This window comes from Chrysemys picta, chromosome 15 (genome assembly GCF_011386835.1).
Source record: "Chrysemys picta bellii isolate R12L10 chromosome 15, ASM1138683v2, whole genome shotgun sequence".
In the NCBI taxonomy this organism is placed as follows: Eukaryota; Metazoa; Chordata; order Testudines; family Emydidae; genus Chrysemys; species Chrysemys picta.
In genome coordinates, this window is record NC_088805.1 from 17,986,828 (window position 1) to 18,007,426 (window position 20,599).

Genomic DNA, 20,599 nt, shown 5'->3' on the forward strand with positions numbered 1-20,599 from the left:
ATGCGACCCGATATAACATGAATTTGGATATAATATGGTAAAGCAGTGCTCCGGGGAGCGGGAGGGGGGAGGCAGGGCTGCGCACTCCGGTGGATCAAAGCAAGTTCAATATAACGCAGTTTTACCTATAACGCGGTAAGAATTTTTGGCTCCAGAGGACAGCGTTATATCGAGGTAGAGGTGTAATTCCACTAACTGCAGTTGAGTTCCACCAAGGATTACAATGGTCATGTCTTGACCACTTGTAGACATGAAAGATTCCCAGGGATTCTTAAGAGTAGAGGGTTGCCTTCAAGTGCTGACCAATTACATTGTGATAACCATTTCAAGTGCCATTGGTGGCACTGGTCAGGACACAGACAAATGACAGATTGACACAGGGATGGATCTGAGTGGCAGGTCACAACTTTATTAACAAGTGGGAAGGGGTGAGCATGTGTGTCCCTTCCCAATCAGGCATTTAACTGGGCCCAGGATGAAATGACAGAACTCCCACCACATAACCAATACCTCAGGATAGATCCCCTTCAGTCTACCCCTGGGACTAAGATCAGCTTACTTCTGAACCCCCTCGCCTTCCCTCCCACCAGGGGAGAAGTGGATACCAAGGAGGATCTATGTCTGCATAAGCTTCAAGACTCCCCTTGTCATTACAGTGAAACCCCAGGTCTTCTTTACCCTTGGGACCTAGCCCTGTTAGCATTTATCTGTGCCTGACACCCGCCTAAAGTTACAACTAAATATTCCAATATGATCTCCTGATGTTAGACTTCCTATTCCAGTCCTTTGTCTAAATGTTCCCCCACAACCCACCAGACCTCTGCCAGTTTGGCACAATGAAAAAAAAATTCCTTCCTGATCCCAAAAGAGGTGATCAGTCAAACCCACAGCTCAAGATACTACCAGTGTGGGAGGAGGGGGAGGGACAGCTGTGGGGCAAGTCGAAAGGACCTCCGGGAAAACTTTAAATTGGGAAGGAGGAAGCATAAGGGCCAATGAGCACCACTATTCCCTGCCAGGCAGCCAGTGGAAGGTGAAGAAAACCCCCCTTTTACCTGTTTCAGAGGTAACCAGAAGGCACCCAGCATTTCTGGGCTCATGAGCTCTCCCTTTCCCCCAGCCTTATTAGGAATTTGGCTTCATTGCTGCTAGTCCCATCAAACATTCTCAAGGCCCTGTACTCAGTTAAATAGCTACCACATTCCATATCAGAGGTAGCAGCATTTCATTGGTGGGTAAAGGGATTCCTGTATACAGCTTTCCTACACACACAAAAATCTTTGTTAAGGAATTAAGGTTGAAAGTGTTTTTCAATGAACTCTTCTTGTCCCCTCAGAAAGTTTTCCAAAAATTTACAAGTTGAAAAGTCTGGGCATGAACAGTTAAAGGACACAACCAGTTCCCACAGCTATGTATTTCAATCACCGTCATCCCACTTGTGCAACTTTAACTTTGCCCCATAATACTTGCAAAAAAATGCAAAGGTCAAAACAAGTTATTATGGGGCAAAGTTAAGATTTCTTGGACTGAATAAGTCAGGTGGGAGATAGGCTTGAGAATGGCTATTCTTTCCTATAAAGAGCAATGTTTAAACTATCTTTTTTTAACTCCTTCAGTGCACTGTTCTTTGGAAGAGCTAACCTAACCAAACCAAAATACACAGTTTCTAGGCCACACCCTTTTGAAGATCTGATGCACCAGAAAGACTTAGGAACACTCCAGAGAAAGACAAGGAGGGGGAAATTTTAAAAATAGCAATTTGTGAAACTTATTTTCTTATTTATCATCAAAATTCTGAGAAAAACTTTACTATGAAATAAGTGGTCTCTGCCAAGTTTCAGGATGGTTTCTTTTAGGGGAAAAAAAGAAGAGATGGGGGTATTAAAAAGTAAGGCTATAATTGGAAGTTACCTTCTATCTTTACTGCAAAGTTGCTACCATCAACTTATTGCAGGACCTCCTCCTACTGTGCCATCCAGCCCAAGAGACTCTACTCCTACTTCAAGGATGTGTTCGATCACGAGGCCCAGACCAACTTGCGATGCCCAGAGTGCCTTCTTCCGCTATCCCGGATCGACCTCACGGAGGACCTGGAGCAAGCTTTTTCCTCGCCAACTTATTGCTGGCTGGCTGTGTGTCTGTGTGAATCCCACTTCGTATGTGTTAGGCATTATGGACTTTGCTATACCAAAAGTTATCAACTATCCAGGATAGAATAGTTCATAGAAAATTAAAAAAAAAAAAAAAAAAAAAAAATTATAAAGCACCTCTTCTTCAGAACCCATGCACATTTATTTGTATTACCATAGTGCCTAGGAGCTTTTTACAGGACCTTGTTGGCATATTCCTATCCCTTTCTCCAGCTATGTTAACACTATTTAATGCAACAATCATTGCTAACAGCAGATCCAGCATTCACTATGGTCCAAATCCTAAGGTTTTACCTGAATAAAAACTAACCTCAGTGAGTCTTGTGTAATTAAGGATCTCAGGTTTTGGCTTTAATAGATACTGAAATTGTTTTTTTAGGCACCACCTACTCTGGGATGTTAAACCCATTTAAGTGGGAGTGTTCAATGTAGAAAGAGCAAACCATGTTTCAATGTGCATGCTAGCCTAGATAAGGATCTACGCTAGAAATTCAACCCCCTTTCTAGCTTTGTCCATACTGGCCAAATCATGTGGGAAAACAATTTAGTCAGAAAGATGTTTACAATGAGTTTAAAAACAAAAAGCACCTAACTCAGGCTGTGTTTCCGGTAACATTTTCTTTCAAACTTCCCACTACTTGCCCAGATCCACAGCCAACAGCGTTATGCCAACAGGCCACCAGCATTGTAACCACTGCATCATCCGACCCTGCTCAGAGCAAGTCTAAGGCCGTGGCTACACTCAAAACTTCAAAGCACTGCTGCGGGAGAGCTCTCTCCCAGTGCTGCAGGTACTCTACCTCCACGAGGGGATTAGCTTACAGTGCTGGGGCCGGGCTCCCAGCGCTGGGGCACTGCTTACACTGGCGCTTTACAGCGCTGTACCTTGCTGTGCTCAGGGGGGTGTTTTTTCACACCCCGAGCGAGAAAGTTGCAGTGCTGTAAAGCGCCAGTGTAGCCATAGCCCCAGGTTACATGGTGATTGAAGTGCTGGTGAATGTCAATGGCCTAGCTACAGTAGCTCACACACCAATACCACCAACTGTGGAGCTCCATCAGTGTAAGAGCAGCGCTGGTAAGTCTGAAGGAAAAAGGCTAGTGAAAGCAAGGTCTAAAGGGACTCAATTTACTTCAGGTCATTACCCAACAAGGGGGCGTTAGGTTTACTCATCAGAAGAAAATAACACTCTGCCCTCTGATAGAATTCATGAGCGTCATTGGCTTCTGAAATTGGACAGTTTGATGTGATTGATGCCTGTGATAAGAGCATCAGCAGAATGTCTGTTTGCTGAGGCAGAAAGAAGAGGCAAGGTACAGGCCTGAATGAAATTGTGGCAGAAGCAGCTATGGGCTGGTCTACACTACCACTTAGAGTCGATATAACTTACAGAGCTCAGGGGTGTGGGAAAAAAAAAAAAAACATACCCCTGAATGAAGAAAGTTACATCATAGCGCATCTTCACCAGACGCGCTACAATGGTGCAGCTGTGCCAATGTAGTGCAGTAATGTAATCTTACCCTATTATTCTCTCTCCCTCTGCTGCCACCTCCTCCTCTACTGAGGATGAATACAGCAGACAATAGAGCAATTGCAGCCACAGGGAATTGTGGATTTTGATATTTGGCCTGAAGTTAAGGCTTGATCCAGTGTTTGGAGCCAGTGATAGGCCTGAAGCAACATCCCATACCTAGATTTCAAATCTGAGCCTGAATAACATATCACTGTAATGGCCAAAGCAACAGTCTTCATTTAAACACTCACAAAACCTTGGGGCTTTGAAAACTAGACCTAAACTTGATCAATTTCAGACTCCATATTACTTTAAGCACTTTACAGAGTTAATTCCAAGACACAAACTTTGATGAGGACTTAAACGGGGGACCCCGGCCAACTCAACAGGAAACAGTGAGGGGTGGGCGAGCCCATGGACAGCTAAGAGCTGAAAACCAATGCTGGCAATCATGCCATATTACTAGGAAGGCCTGTACTGTCTATTCTTGCCACTTGGCATATGCCTATTTTGACTCCCCTCCCCCCCCCATTCCAATTATTTTAGATTATTCTCTGGTCCATCTCAATTTTTTGCCTGTATTTGTTTTGTAGATTGGACTTTTATCTCTGAACCTAGTTTTAATTTAAGATTTGTTTTCCTTTAAGAATCTCAATTTCTATATTCTCTGCAATTGCACAATAAGTTACTTTGACAACAAGCAGTTCAGGAACCACCACCATTCTTAAAATAAAGAGCCCTCTAAAACCCAACTACAGTACCACCTGCAAGTTACATTGCAAAGTGACCTCAACCAACCCAGCATCCATGTTCTGTCCAAAAAGAAGGGCAGAGGAAATAAAACGTATCTATCCTAAACATGCACAGATTCGCCTAAAATTGAGGCCATAATACTATCTTATTCTGATACTGAAAACAGATTTACATGGAGAAATTAACTGAAATGTACTGCCGATTCACTTAAGAGTAATATTCCATTCCCTTCTATGTTCTGTCTCCCTCCCTACCCATCCAGAAACACACAAGTTTGTTAATCTCAGATGTATCTTTTTGGTAGTTAGCATTCAGCTAACCTCCAGCTTTTTCCTCCCAGTGGAAAAATATCCAAGGAGACAGGTTTCTGTTGCTAACTTTGTGTACATCAACAACCAATCGCATGTAATTCGACAGCCACAATAGTTTCAGGTCAAGCAGTATAAAAAGGTAAACCATCATGCTTTCCTCTCTGAAAAGTCCACAGGTGGTGTACAACACAAGAAATACAGACAAGCAAGTACCTAAACATGATAGGAATCCTACCATCTCTAGCAGAAAGGTCAATGGCTGCAAGAACCATCTGTATATCACTAATCACTCAAGGATTCCCACAAAGCCCAGGAAAGAGAGAGTGACTTTTTCATACCCTGGTTGCTTTGAGAAATCGAATTCAACTGTGTTACTAAGATGCGCATGGACAACTTCCAGCTGAGATAATCAAAGCAAGCTGAATCACCACCACTTTGGACATGTTAGCCCATATTAATGCACATGAGTGTCATCTGCAGGTTTTGCTCCCCTTATTCCAGGAAAGCAGAAGTCTACATGATATTTATATTTAACTTGCAAATGCTTTGCCCTGCAATGCCCAATGACACCCCAAGGTAAGGTAGAATGTTTGAGTTTTTCCACAATAGTTCCACAACATTTTCTAACATTATGGGCCAGGGGGGTTTGTTTAAACCAACTTCACTCTTTATTTTTGATACTGAATGTACCAGAAGGTTGTGTAAAACAAAAAAGAGAAAGCAAAGGAATGCTGAGTGGAGAACAAACCTTTAACAATGGGTTTTTGTTTTTTTGTTGTTTTTTTGGTAAATAAAGAACACTGTCACTGAATAGCTAGAAATAAAGAGTGCCCTGGATTTATTGAACCTTGCTGAAGGTCAAAGTAAACAAAGGCTTGCTTTTGGGGGAGGTTCAACAGTTAACACAAGAGACAAAAGCAAAATCTCTCTCCAATAGTCCATTAGAAAAGCAGCTTGGATTTCTCCTCTAACCCTCTGATTTAAAAAACAAACCCCAAACCGCCTCCCCTCTCAACCAGACATCAAACAAACATGCATACATAAATAAATACAGAAGATGTATAAAGGACCTGTGGGAGGAGGAGGGAAGCAATGCAAGTTTTGCACTAACCTGTTTGAGTTCTGCCGGCATTCATGAAAGGTGGCAGTTTTACAGTCCCTACTAGGCAAAGATCCGGATTATGGCAGGCTCTTTGTGGCTCCAGATCTTTGGTTTGACAACCCGGTTCGCTTGCCTTCCGAGCCTCTTTGCTGAATGACCCACACCCCCACACACCCTTTGTAATCTGATCGATTGCACTTTGAGAGCTTCTCGGTAGCCTATCTACACACAGAGCCGATCCAGAGAAGAGAACCCACAATCAAAGTTGCTCTGAAGAAAAACTGGTGATAGTAGGAGAGAACGGGCTTCTTCAGATGGTTGATTTCTCTCCCAATCCCCTGGAGAAAGCAAACCTGATCTCCGCGTCCTGCTGCTCCTACACTTCCTACCGCAGCTCCCAGTCTCTGAAAACTCAGTCCTCTTTGGGGGCGGAAACTGACAGACAGTCACAGCTGGAATCTCCAATAGAGCAGCACTAGCCACACCCAGCAAGCAGCAGCCTGAGAGAGGGAGCTACAGACTGGAGCCAGCGTAAAACACCATGGGGGGGGGAGCTTGCGTTTGTACTGCTGGGATCCTGCATGCTGTTCTTCCAAGCGCCAGAACCTTACAGAAAAAGCAGGCTTCCCTCTCTTACTATCAAGGGATCGTGGCAGTTTGAAATCTTTAATCTAATCAGTTTTTTATAAAACAGTTATAAATAGTTTCAGGTGCTGCGCCTGCCTCCAAGCGGCCCCCGCCAATGTTTTTATTTAACAGTCACATTTTCCCAATTTAAAATGTCTCCCCCCACCACCCCCCTTTGCTTTTGCTGCTGTGCGAAGGACCCACACAAACCCGGGAAACTGTGAAATGGTTAGACACTAACTGGAGTCAACAGCACGAAGTTACCCATTCAAAAATCCACCCACAGCGTATTTTTCCTTCTATTTTTTCTCAGTTATTTTAAGAGGTTACTTGCAAGAAGAATAAATACATGTTGTTTCCAGACAGAAGGGAGATTGTTAAAGTTAACGGGGTCTCCGCCTCAAAGTAACTTCTCCAAAAAACACCCCTGAACCTGAAGAGCAGCTAAGCGGGTTTCTTTATGAACTAGGAGGGGTCTCAACATCTGATAAACCTGAGTAGAAAAATCCTCCTGCTTGTTTGCAGTTCGCTCACTTTGGACCGGGAAAATAAATAGACTAGCCAGCACCCACGCAGTAGCACAAAAGGAAATTCATCCATTTTTAATCACAGTCTCCTCCCCTCTTAGATTCCCAGCACAGGAAAACTGGGATTTGCAATTAACTAAAGTCCTCGAATTATTTTTTACCATTTTTCGCAAACATGGGAGTTGCTACGAGGCACTCCCATAATACACCCGTATGCATGTAAAACATAATGTTGCACTTTTTGTGGTACATTATTTCAGCAAAGAGCATTAGCTGTGCTATAGTTGATATTTTTCTTGCTCAGCAGAAAAAAAAAAAGGACTTTCCATCCAGATATTGCATGATTTTGATATTCTTAATGTAAAGAAACTATCCTAACGTATACAACCTGCTGTTTAAACAAAACATCTCAGCTGCTTTGGTGAAAGCAGTTAACTGAAAAGGAAAAGTATCCTCCCATACCTCTCAGGACTAGGCTCTGGTCCCTCTTCCTACACCTTGCAAGGAACAGCGAGGCAAATATACATTAATACACCTCAAAAGCACATTAAGGCTCTTTCCTTGGAAACCTACCTTAGCTAGTGTAACCACTTTATCACCTGCTGACCCACAACAGGGGAAAGGGACGACACTTAACTGGCATTCTGACCCTGAAACCCTGCCCTTCAGATGTTAGCAATCAATGGGGTTTGAGTCGGCCAGTTAAGCCCTGCCTCCAGTGCTAAATAACCGGCATTGCTCTCAGTGACTAGCCAATGGGTTGAGGATATTTTCCCTCTACCAGCTTCCTGCAGCAAACCCGTGCAAGAAATAAATCCACCATTCTAACAGCCAGTGGCCTGAACAATGGTAATTAGGGATGAACTGCTAACTGCACTGCAGGGCACCAGGCCCCAAATTAGGGAGTGATCATGGAAAACAGGGACAGCCACCGACAGCCTCTGGAGCCAGCTACCAGAGAATGAGAAATTAGGGTCACACTTAAATATTTTGCATTTTCAGAGCATGCATTTTCACACAACAAGCTTGCTTACCCTCACAGTTCCTCACACATCTCAGCCTCAATTCTAGAAAATGTTCCAGTGTTACCAATAGGATTACCACCTTTGAAATGCAACCCCCCCACACACACAAGCAACCTATCCCCTGCAACCCTAACCCCCAACCACAAGTCAACGCTGCAACTACCCCCCTTCAACAGCCACTTAGATTACCTAGAGAGATAACATATATAGGTAAGATTGATAACATTGCACATCTCTTCACTCTCCTGTGACTCAAACCCTTTCTCATACACATACTGATGGTATTTTCGATAGTTTTGATCTGTTATTGCTTAAACTGAGGAAGTGGGAACACTGCAGCATCTTTAACTGACACAGAAACTTCTAACATTAGATATCCCAGTGCATTGTGATAATAATGCAAATCTTTAGACCCACATTAAAAAAAAAACTGGCAGGTTAAATTGTTTTTCTGGCAACTGGTACATCCATAAAAAAACTGGCCAAGCTGGTCAAATATTGGCCAAGTGGTAACCCTTGTTACCAACCTGTTAACTAACATCAATTGTAATCTAAAAATCAGAAAGAGGTGTCTCCCATAGTGATGTTGTAACTTCAGCTTTTCTCTTACTATCAAGAAATGTCAGTTTGAGCTGGACACTAGAGCTATGGGACAACTGCCTTTGGCTTTGCATTTTAGGGGCCAGAGAACTGAGCAGAACTATGTAGCTTAATTCTGATATTAGTAATTTTAAAATAAACATCACATAGGCTCCTCTGTTTGACAGCAATGATAGATGCTGCACAAAATTTCATCCCAATCTAAAACTCTTGTTATCTGCGTCACCCCAGTTTGCTCCAACAGGTGAGAAATGTTCAGAGTTCATCTAACATGGAGCAGTTTAGATTAGAGGCAGGTTGGCGATGGGCTTTGAAAACATTCTTAAAGGTCATGGCAAGGCAAAAGAAGGAATGCATCTTACTAGCACAGGAGGGACAGGAAGAGACTCTTTCTTTAGTTAACTAAATAAAAGAGTTCAACTTCTGCTGAGGCCACCCTGGTGTAGAAAAGTGCCATTCATGTCAGACACATGCAGGGATATGTGCCAGGGCCTGGGCCTTTATAATGTTTTCTTTTATTGAGTGTAAAGTCTATATTCATAGAGCATTGAAACAGGTACTCTTGCACAAAAGCCAACACAACTGAAAATTTCAGGCATGACCCTGGCAGCTCTGACTCAGTAAGCCGTCTCCCATGTTGTCAGAACTGAGATATTTTTGCAGGCCTTGTGATACTTGGTGTTTTTCTTAAAGCCCCAGCTCCTGGAGTCATGCTAGTATGCAAGAATCTCAGTGTTTATTAAAAAAAAAAAAGTTTGCCTCCTTTACAGTTCTGGAGAAAAGTTTGAAAATATGAATCCTAACGGCTCAAAAACCAGAAGGCAAATCAAAAACCCAAAATGTATTTCAGGTCTCATGATTTCTAAGCCAATCTCATGATGTTTTGAAGGCTCAGGTCATGATTTTTTGAACACCTAGGGTTGGCCAATACTGAGTCTGATCCTGAGAACAGTAGAACTACTCACTTGAAGAAATGCTTGCAGAATTGGGCCCTTAACGGACTCATTGTGAACTTTACATTTTTGGCAATAGGCTGCCTGTCCTTTGCCATCTCAGTGTTGATAGCTCACCTCTCTCATTCTAAGGGTTGCTTTTTGCCCCTATTCTTTCTTTCTACATTTCTCGGCACTTCATTTATTTTCTTTTTTAGGTACCACCTTTCTTCCATCTGCAACCTTTTTTTCTCTTTTAGAAATTAGAGGAAAAAATAGGAGATTTAAGCTCTATCCCAGTGCAGGATTTTCTTTAGTACTTTAAAGTCTGCCTAAGTTTTTTCCCAGGCTTGTCTTAAATGTCACAGAGAAAGAGGTTTCAATCACTTGATCAGAGACTATATAGCAATAAGATCTCACCATAATGTTTTTCTTGGCCTATCAAACACCAAATTGGGAAGAGATAGATGATGCCAGATTTGCCATTATGGAGGATAATGCTATGACAGGAACTGTTCATGGGAGAACAGTGGCAGAGGGAAATCGAATCACCAGAAACATACATAACTTAAAATTTCTGTGTGGCTTAGTGTTGTGGCATGACATACAATTTGAAATAAATGTTGTAAGCAAGAGACTCTAAGGTGTTGACCTTGATATATCTGGAGCAATGGAACAACTGGACAAAGCAAAGTCATACCTACAGTCTTATTGATCAGATGAGGGATTTCAAAACGTTCTGAAGAGTGCACAGAAGTTGGCAGAGGAACTTCACACTGAAGCTATTTTCAAGAATACAAGAGTCACCAACGAAGAAGACATTTTAACTACGAGGCACAGGATAATCCCATAAAAGACCCCAAACAACGATTCGAAGTTGAATTCTTTAATCAGGTGCTAGATTGTACAATACAGTCAGTTGAAGAACATTTCATGCAGCTCAAGGAACACAGCAGTAAATTTGGGATGTTGTAGGATAGTCCAAAACTCCTCGCTATACCTGAAGAAGACCTACACCAGCAATGCAGGGCACTAGAGACAGTGTTGACACATGATGACCCGCACAATATTGATGCGAGTGATTTAGGTGATTAACTGAAAGCCCTTTCAAGATACATTTCAGCAGGATCAACTCCAAAGGCTGTTCTGGAATATATGTGCACAAATAAGATGACCACCCTCTTTCCAAATGCTTTTGTTACTCTGTGCATACTTCTAACACTTCCTGTAACAGCTGAGAGTGGAGAACACAGCTTCTCCAAGCTGAAGTTAATAAAAACACATCTACGCTCCACAATGACACAGGAGAGGCTGGTCGGCCTTGCAACCATCTCAATAGAGCATGAGCTGGCCCAGACTGTGGACCTTCAGGAAGCAGTTCAAATCTTTGCAATCAAGAAGGCACGGAAAGCACCACTTTGATTATTCAAACAGATAAAAATGCCAGTGTTTACTATGCAGACAAGAAAAGTTACATTTGCTGTTCAGGCGTTTGAAAGTTAAGTGCCACTTAAAATTTTTGAACAAGGCATTTTAAGTTGTTAGTTCTCCTTTATTGGGGTAGATAGCAGAGCAGTACCATGAGAGGAGTAGAACAGGAAGAAGGCAGAATTGAGACCTTTCAAATTTTTGGCCCAAACGAGGGGGTATGGGGGGCATCATTTGAGCTCCCCGCCTCAGGTGCTAAAATGTTGTGGGCCGGCTCTGCTCGAGTCACAGCATATGACTTCAGTGACATGTAGATTCCATAAAGCCAGCAAAGCAGGAGCTCCCAAAGCAAGAACCCTGTTTCCCATACAGACAGAAACATCAGGGTTGCTTCATAGCCCTGAATACCAGTCAGCCTTTTTTCATTACTATAATGTCATGGATAAACTGCTTTCCTTTGTTCCATTTAATATATATAAAAAAGCAGCAAAGAGAGTCAGAATACTAAGTATTGGGGTATATTTGTGTGGGACATTGCTCAGGTGATGGGTTTTTGTGGGATATCTTTAATTTGTCAAAATTCAAAGTTTCATTGGGAGAAGGTGGTTGGTTTGGTTTATTCATTTTCAAAATGCTAAAAGCAATTAGGCATGTTACTCGCTCCTGATCTAGTCTAAATTTCTTTTTATTAAAAAACAAAACCTGTTTTTGAATCATAAAGGCAAAGAAAAAAAGAGCTATTTGAAACAATTCTACGTTTTCTTTTTAAAAGAATCTTTTGAAAGGAGGGTTAAGGTTTCCTTGTGTGCTAAGTTTTAGTCCTGGGCAAATTGCAAGCACTTCAGATATTCACACATGAAAATAGACTGGCAAAGGAGGAGAACAATTAATGGAAATTCAAAAGCCACCTTTAACTGTAATGGCCTAAAAACACCACTATGTCTTTGGCGAAAGATACATCTTCATTTTAAGTTCTGTTCCTAAAAAGCACTTAGGCAGCATTATGTAGCACTTTCCATCACCACAGCTATAGTTAAAAGAATATTTTGTTCAGCCCAGCAATTTGGCAGTTTAAAAAGGACAGAAGCTTTTTACCTGAATAAACTGTGCTATTTATTTTAAAATAAAGGCTGTAATTACACTTGGTACTCAGCCTCAGGCTGTGGATGGCCATCTTCAGGTCTGCTGATGGGGGGAGGGCAAAGAGGGAAATTTCCCCAGGGCCCAGGTGATTTAAAAGGGACCGGGAGCCCCGGACCCTTTTAAATCGCCCGGGTGGGCCTCAGGGCTCCTAGGCGCGCGGGGGGTGGGGGGGGTGCCGGCGGTGGCGAAGTCAGCCAGGTGGGAACGTGGAAGCCCTGGCCGTGCCGGAAGAGCGCACCCAGCAGAACAGCTGGCAGCTCACTGGGCACCAGCGGTGCAGCCGGCAGCAGCTCGCTGGTCACCAGCCAGTGCAGGCACAGCACTGCCCAAATGTCAAGTGGACCTTTCTAGGGTTCTGCCCTGGGGGCCGGAATTGCTGTCCCTGGGCCTGGCCATCTTTGGCCATTCTGTTCTGAGTTACACCAGTGTAAATCCACTGACTTCAGTGAATTATTCCAGACTTGCAACAGTGAAACTAAGGGCTTGTCTTCACAAAGACGCTATTACACTGACGGGAGAGCTTCTCCCATTGGCATAGTTAATCCACCTCTCTGAGACGCGGTAGCTCTCCTGTCGACGTAACTCGGCCTTCCCAGGGTGGAGTTAGGTCAGTATAACGATGTCGCTCAGGGGTGTCGATTTTTCACATCCCGAGTGACGTAGTTATACTGATATAGGCCTGTAGTGTAGACCTGGCCTAAGAGCAGAATCTAACCCATAAGCATGACATCACTTTTAGTAAGATGACCCAGGCTAGCAACAGATTCAATAATTCAACTATGTTAGTTGTAACCCTCAATTTCATTTACAAACTCCTTTCAGAATATAGGTACTTTTTGAGCTTTCAAGACAGCAGAACTAACCAAATCAGAGATGTGAAGATTTGAGAAAACTGGCTATACAAATTATTTATTCTGGCTGATAATATGAAGTTGTTACTATAAAAATTGTTGTATCACTGAATGCCTCTTTATAAATGTGGAATCCACCATTGGTTAACAGGGCTGTATTGTGTCTCTGCCAAACGTGGAACAACAGTGAGTTGCTAGAATTTAATGGCTGCCTATCTAGATGGAAACAATTGAATGACAATGGATTAGCTGAAGCCAGAAGATACTTTCTCCACTTCTCTCCTTCCAGCAGATATGTTGGTGGGAGTGGAAAGTCACTAGCAGCAGAACAAAGACATCAATGGGGTGATTTTAGTCTTTAAAAAGGACTCAGGGGGGAAGATTCAGAGCCATAAAGGAAATTTTGGGGCAGGAGAGAGGAAGGGAAAAGACCAGTCAAGGTCCGAGAAGACAAACGGGGGACGGGGTCTGAAGGTTCCATGTTTCACAAAACAAGCCATGCACTGCAGCAGAAGGACTCTGGATGGCCCAGACAACTCTAATCCCAAGACAAAGAATGCTGTGGAGTGGTGAGTACAGCAGGGAAAATGCACGCAGAGTTTATTATTTTTGTACAGATCTGTGTATTTCATGTGTGACTAAGTAAAGAGTAATGCTGTTAGACTCCTGTGCAAAGTGTCCATGTGTTTTATCCCTGCGAGCCTGAGGAGTTAACCTGTGAACCCAGAACACCACACTGCTGGAGTTCGAGGAGAGGAAGTGTTTAAGCTACAAGGAAAGTCTGAGGGTCAACCCTGGGTTTAAGGGCCTGGCAGGGGGCTGTATGGTTGCAACTCTCTGGAGGAGATGCCATAGAGAAAATCTGCAGCCAAGGAGAGGCCCTAAGATAGCAGCAGTGCCTGGATTTCCTTCAGATTCTGAGGGCTTAACACACCTGGGGATCCAGCAATCTAGTAAGTGGTTAAGAGTATGTGCTCAACTGGACAGGAGGGTTTGGTTTTGGGGAGGGAGGGCGCGTTTCTTGCTGTTTTAAAAGAAAGACTGATAGTTTGGATTCTAAATTCAAGGGTTTGTTTGTTTGTTTGTTTGAAGTCTCTACAAAACATGGTCTTGATCCTGCAGGTGGATCTGCAAGGGCAGATCCGTACAGAGCCCCACTGGCTTCAGTGAGACATTCTGTGGGCACCTCTGCCTGCATGATCAGGGCGCAAATTAATAACATGTTTTCATGAAATTAAGAGAGATCCAATGCAAACAAGTTATTGTCAGGATTTAAACCTTCCCCCTCAGCATCCCAGCCTGAACTTTGTAGAATTGTGCTTGAGAACCAGAAAGTGGAAATGACAAAAAAACCCCAAAAAACACAAACATCCCCATGCAAATTGGCTAGTTATTTTCATGGTCTACACTGAAAGAAATGCAAAAACTAAACAAGCAGCACAAATAGTGAAAAATAAATCACACTTTTAAAATGCAAGATGCTTTCTGTTTTAATTATCTGAGGTAAATGTCAGTAGCATGCTTTTTTCAAAAATAGATCCTGTTTAACACAATAGTAGTATTTAAGTATTTAGTCCTTAACTCTGATTGTTCCTGCTTTTGTCAGTTTGAGACATATTTAATAATTACTTGTAGTTTTATCAAAAGATCCTGCAACAATCAGAGATATGAAATGGCATCTGGCATCTTGCAAAGGAAGACAATCAGGTTTCTTGGTTTCATAAGGTTGGTATTGTGTGTAAAATTATGTTTGGAAGGGTCTCACCATAGACGCCCTAACAGGAAACATTGTATTTTTAGCAGAGCTATGTGAAATTTTGGCACTAGAAATGGAAACACTGGAAATTTGAGTGTTTAGATATTTTTTTTGCAAAATTTAAAGTGTTCTCCTAGTTCTGTGAAACTTCTAATTAAGCATTTGCAGCTAAAATGGTCCTCTTTCTAAGCCAAAAAAGTTAAATTTTTTAGCAAAATTAGGCTCATTTTTAAAGGTCTTTGCAACAACAACAAAATCCTCACTCTCCCCCTTGATTCCAAAATCCCAAACCACAAAGATTTACAAACACAAATATCAAAATTTTCCAACTGTGAAGTCCTACCAAATGAAACTGCAAAAATATTTTCAAAAAGTGTAGGGAGAATATGGCCATAGTTTTGAACAGCTATAACTGTTATCATAAGGACAGCTGCCGTCCTTCTGACAAACACTGGACAGCACTTTGGAATTTAACAGTTACCATATAAAGTTGCAGGATACATACTTAAGAGATGAAGAGTGAGATGAAGCCACACAAATGTGAAAGTGAGATAGGTCCTGGTGACTATGGAGAACAGCAAGGTATTTCATAATAGCAAGGGAGTCCGACAAAAGGTGCCTATTTTCAACCATTAATAGAACCTGTATGATTAAAATGTGATGAATCAAGATGAGAATCAGACATGCCAAACCTGCTTTAAAAAATGCAGAAATTGGGCTTGTTTTTGGCTTAATTGGCTTGTGAGTTGCTTGTTGGCTAGTTTTTGGTTTGCAGCTTGTTGCCTCCTTTTTTTATTTTTGATCGACTCCTGGCAAGCAAGGGGGGAAGAGAGTCAGGGGTGTGCAGCGGGCCCACCACAGTCCCAGACTGCACACCAGAGGGATCTAGTCACATAGAGTGTTGGAGTTCTTAGGGGCTGGCTTGTTTTGACCTTGTTTTGAAATGGGATTAGCTTGATTTTTGGCTTATTGTGAAAGTCGGGGTGCTTATTAACCGCATGAAAGTTGGCAACTGTGATGAGACTATGTCCTTGAAATACTAACCACATAGGAGCTATCCTTGCAAACTCAAATTGTCATAGGAAAATGAAAATCATCATTCCCCTTCCCCAAAAAGACAAGGACCAAGCTCTCAGCAATTTAGTTACTAACTTTTTTAGTTTAAAATACTTTCTCCAGAAGCAACCTACTATTAAAAATTCATACAGTGACTTGACTCAATACAGGCCATGCTCAAACTCTGATGCCCATAATTCTCAGTAGATAATGAACTTGATCCTAATGAGTTGCTCCTGCAAGGTGCTGAGTGCTCTCAACTCCAGCTGACTTCAGTAGAACTTAAAGTTTTCATACTGGTATCCTCCGTGCAGAAGGCTTTTTATATGTCATGCGCTCTGTCCAATAGGTCAGGGTCCCTCTGAAATCAATGATAACACTCCCATTGATTTTTTGGACATGCATTTTCACCATCTGACTTCTTGCATTAATTTAGAGCCCACTCCTGTGGGGCTAGATTCTGCCCTGTGCACTGTCAGGACTGCAAAAAGGATTATAAAAGAGCCATGCAATCTTTGGGGACCCCAGGAGGAATTCTAACAGACTTAGAGGGCCCCAGGGAGTACATACCAGCACACCTGTCGCACCACCTTTGGCCTTGTGATGACCTCATCCCATTTCAGACACTACCAGCAGTGGTGCCCTAGGAGGAAGCAGGCATTATAAACCCTGTTGGGATTCTGGCTAGTCCCAGTAGAGGGGCAGAGAGTGCGACTTTCCTGTGCATCCATGCAAGAGGTGATCAAAATCTGATCCAGATAATTTCCTGGAAAGTCAATGAGATGCCTCTCACGAGTAACATCTGAAGGATCAGCCCCTACATTTTTAGGGTGTCAGCTGAGTTTAGACTAGGACTAAACCCACACTGGAAAATTCTATCACATTTGACAGTCTGCTCAATACCAGCGATAATGCTGTCAGCATGAAATAAATATCCCTGGGCTCCTCCTAAAGTGGGAGTTATGGCACTGAAAGAGGGAAATAGCAGCACTCTGTAGAGCAGTTGGAAACCAACAGTGATCTTGTTTGCACCTCATCTTACCTGTGAGGAAAGAATGCATGTCACTTTCCACTACTGTCAATCCCTTAATATGAGCACAAATATTTTAGTCCCAGGGAAAGAAAAGCATAAACTTCCCTACAGCTAAGGGGCCCTGTGGACAGTAGCTAAATAGAATGAAACTTGACACACCAGGCAAAAAGGGGACTGCTTGCCCTCTGCATTGGGAGGGGAGGGTGGAAGGCGCAGAAGACTCCTCGGGTACTCAAGCAAAGTCTCAGTTTAGATCAGGCTACATTTTTTTCCCACTGCTGTACTACCTGTAATTATATGTGCATTTCTAATACATCTATCACCTATTATATCAAGACGACAAAGCTGGGCCCTAAATTTCAACTGTCAAACCTATCCTACTCTAGTTTAGGGCAGAGAATCTTAGGAGATATGCTTCATTGCCTTTATCAGAGGAATTGATTAATCTCTGCAATTGGGAAACAAAAAGCAAAAAAGTGATCCAATAGCTTACTGAATCTATCAAGAATCCTACATGCTATTTGGATCAGCAAAATCAATGGGCTCGATGTTACACAGGCGTAACACTACTGATTTAACCAGTGGCTTTTTTCTCAGAAAACATCTGCACTAATTTCTTCTTGTAGCTTTGCATTCCTGCTGTGTGCTCTGCTGTACTTTTCAGCTTATCATTTGCTTGAACCCCAGCCGCACTTCCTCAAAAGGAATGTCACTTTTGGCAAGAGCTTGTGTTCCACCTCTCCACCACAAAGGCACCGCAGTATTAATATGGAACAGAAAAATGCTGACACTCGCTTACCAACACAAAATACAGCAGACAGCAAACTTCCTTATCAAAAAATAATTTAAAAAATCCACACTTGCTTATTTTTAATTTCTCTGTTTCAGCTGGTTCCAGAAAAATAAGTGATCAGAATTTTAAACATGAAACATTCCGTAGCTTTGTTTTCACAGGTTGGTTTTTCTTGAACAGCCAGATGCACGTTTGCACAGTGGAAAAAGGTTGAAGTGGGGTTACTCTTAACTTGGTTGATTAATGGCATTTTGAGCTGGGTTTTCAAGTTGTCCTGATAAAGACAGCCAGTTTGGGATCTCTCAAGCTTCTCCTGTAATGGGGGGGTGGGTTCCAGGGTTCGGCGTGCGGGGAGGCAGGACCTCAGGCAGAAGGGGCGGGGCTGGTTGGCTAGCCTCCCCAAAGTGGGGGTTCTCCCACCGCCTATGGCTCCCACCCACCAGTGGGCCCCATGGATCAGCTCCTTCCCCTCCTCCACCCACCCCACCCCTAGCACCTCCTGCCCGCTGGTGATCGGCTGTTCAGGAGAGCAGGAGGCAATGTGGGAGGAGTGGGGGCAAGAAGAGGTGAGGGAGGGGGCAGAATGGGGTGGGAAGAGGTGGAGCAGGGGTGGGAAGAGGTGGGGTGGTGGCTTGAGGGAAGAGGTGGAATGTAGGCGGGGCATGGGGCACAGCAGAGGTCGAGCATCCCCCGGAAACTTAGAAAGTCAGTGCCTCTGCAGGCCACTGCACAGGTGGAGCAGCCACGGGTTGGAGATCCTCAGCAGAGACAAAGCTGCTCTGTTATGACTGGCAATGAGTCAACCCATTCATAGAGCCCTACGTGAAATAGTTAAATCTGTATGGAAACTGTACAGACCTGGCCTTAGTGACTCTCTAATAATCCTTCACAAACAGGATAATCACAAACTCTGCTGCAGAGAAATGCTTCATTCAGTTAGTGATGTCTAAAAGAGCAAATTACTCTGTGCTGTACAACAAAAGTTACAAACAAGAGGCTCAGTCCTACCCTCAAATGTATGGGTACTAATGCATTTGCAAACTGCTCAGTGGTGCTGATTTTACAAGACAGGCATGCAGATGCTCATCATTGGCCTAAGTGCAGGATCGGGCACTTAGATGAACAAAAGCAAGAATAAAATCAGATGTGAGAGTTAAGTAGTAACTTAAGTGCAATGTGATTGGATGCAATTTGCTCTGATACACTAATTAAATTGGAGGGATGCTTTCAAAATGGTGCACAAGGATTAGTTTCCTAACTCCCATCAATAGCAAGAGCCACACAGCAAATCCTAGAGCACTTCTTTGAAGATGTAACTCATTGCCCATCTTTGCACCTCTTCCCTGGGTGTTGGGTTTTTACATGGTGTGATCACAACCCCAAAAGTTTACAAGATGAAATAAATCTTTGAAGCTGTGGAGCTGCTGGACTAACACCGAGCCAGACAAGAGTTTAAGGTTATTTGATCAAAATGTGAAAAACCCAGTGTTTGTATTTTGTGTTACTCTGCCACTCCACTCAGGGGAAAAACAGCCATTGAAAACAAAATCAATGTACTAATTGTATTTATAGTTTCCAATCCTAGGTCTCCTAAGACAGCTCATCATGAACAAAACACATACTGGGAGGAATAGGTATAGAATCTAGGAGCACAAGCTCCTCTACACCCACTGTTCAGTCAATATTCACTCCTTGCCAATGTATGCCAACACTAAAACCAGTTTTCCTTCCCCAAGGGAGCTATTATTTCCCATGAAAGAGTATTCCATAAAGCACAGCAGAGATCTACAGAACTCACAGTAATAACACCATCAGTTTAAACAGCAAGAATGCAAATGGGTGACAGAGCATTAACATTCTAAGACACAATGCGCCTCACAGTAAATTCATGTCCGCATTTCTTTAATACCAGGGTTTGTAATTCTATATATTATATATGCACATTCCATGTTGGGTATAAGCTACCTGCCAGTGCCCTAGCCAACTGTTAAAGAAAATTCTAAGCTCTGTTTGTAGAGAATTCATGAAATAAAGATTTAAAGAATGGGAAATCAAGGTCAAAGCCATGAAATGCAGTGAATAGTTTAATTCAGTAGATTATTTTGTCAATTTTAAATCTTTTCAGACTCCATTTTAATGGTCTCAATCCGAAGTGCAGGAGGGACAGTCCTGTGGGTAAGGCACAGGACACAGAGTTAAAAAGATCTGTGATCTACTGCACATTATGCCACAGACTCTCTGTAAAACCTTGGGCAAGTCACTTAGTTTTCGTGTGTCATTTTTCCAATCTGTAAAACAGGGATACTTGCTTACCTTGCATGAGCAGGAAAACACTTTCAAATCCTCGTATAGCACTACAAGATCACTGGAAAGAAGACTGGAGAAATCAAAGTATTGTTGTGTTGTATTCATTGGGATAAACTAGCCTAACTGAGAAAATGGTGCTGTATTTTTGTTATGAAGCATTAACACAAATGGAAATTGTCAGTGTATTGATAGGGGCAGGAGCCTTTGAATGTGAACATTTTTGGTCAGATCTCCAGTTGATGTGAATTGCCATAGCTTCATTGAAGTTAATGCTAATTTACACCAGCTAAGGATCTGGCCTTTTATTGTAATAAGTTTCACGTGTGTGAGCTGTTTTTATTAAAAAGAATGTTCTTTAATATTAAAATATAATGTGCTCTGAATGGTTAGCCATGTTCCAATGACAATATTGCTGCTCTTTGCAGTTCAGGGTGCTATAGTAAAGACCCTAACACATGTGCACTTTCCTATCTTTTCTCTATCATACCACTCCTCACAGGAGGAACTAAGTTGAAGTTTGATTTGAAACAAAGTGAAATAAAAGCAGGCAGATTAAATAAAATCCCTCACACATGAAGGGTTTTAAGGTTTATCGAGTTTATAAAAAAATCACATCATCATTGGAGTCTTTAACATTTGTGAAAGAAACAAGATACACTCTATTCAAAAATGCCATACTTAAAAGGTTATTGTG

General features: G+C 42.4%; 1 protein-coding gene across 21 annotated transcripts in view; it reads right to left on the reverse strand.

The window, feature by feature from the left end:
• ARVCF (ARVCF delta catenin family member) overlaps window positions 1-20,599 on the reverse strand; it is a 437,864-nt gene that overhangs the window by 206,362 nt on the left and 210,903 nt on the right. For 5 of the 21 annotated variants that reach the window (XM_065568015.1, XM_065568017.1, XM_065568008.1 and 2 more), the window contains exon 1: window positions 5,837-6,251. The exons of 14 other annotated variants lie outside the window; for them this stretch is intronic. In XM_065568015.1, the coding sequence (XP_065424087.1) occupies window positions 5,837-5,857 (21 nt within the window). In that variant the 5' untranslated portion in view covers window positions 5,858-6,251. Of the gene's footprint in view, window positions 1-5,836; window positions 6,252-7,443; window positions 7,688-20,599 lie in introns of those variants that run through there. 2 more of the 21 variants (XM_065568012.1, XM_065568013.1) reach the window with 2 other exon arrangements.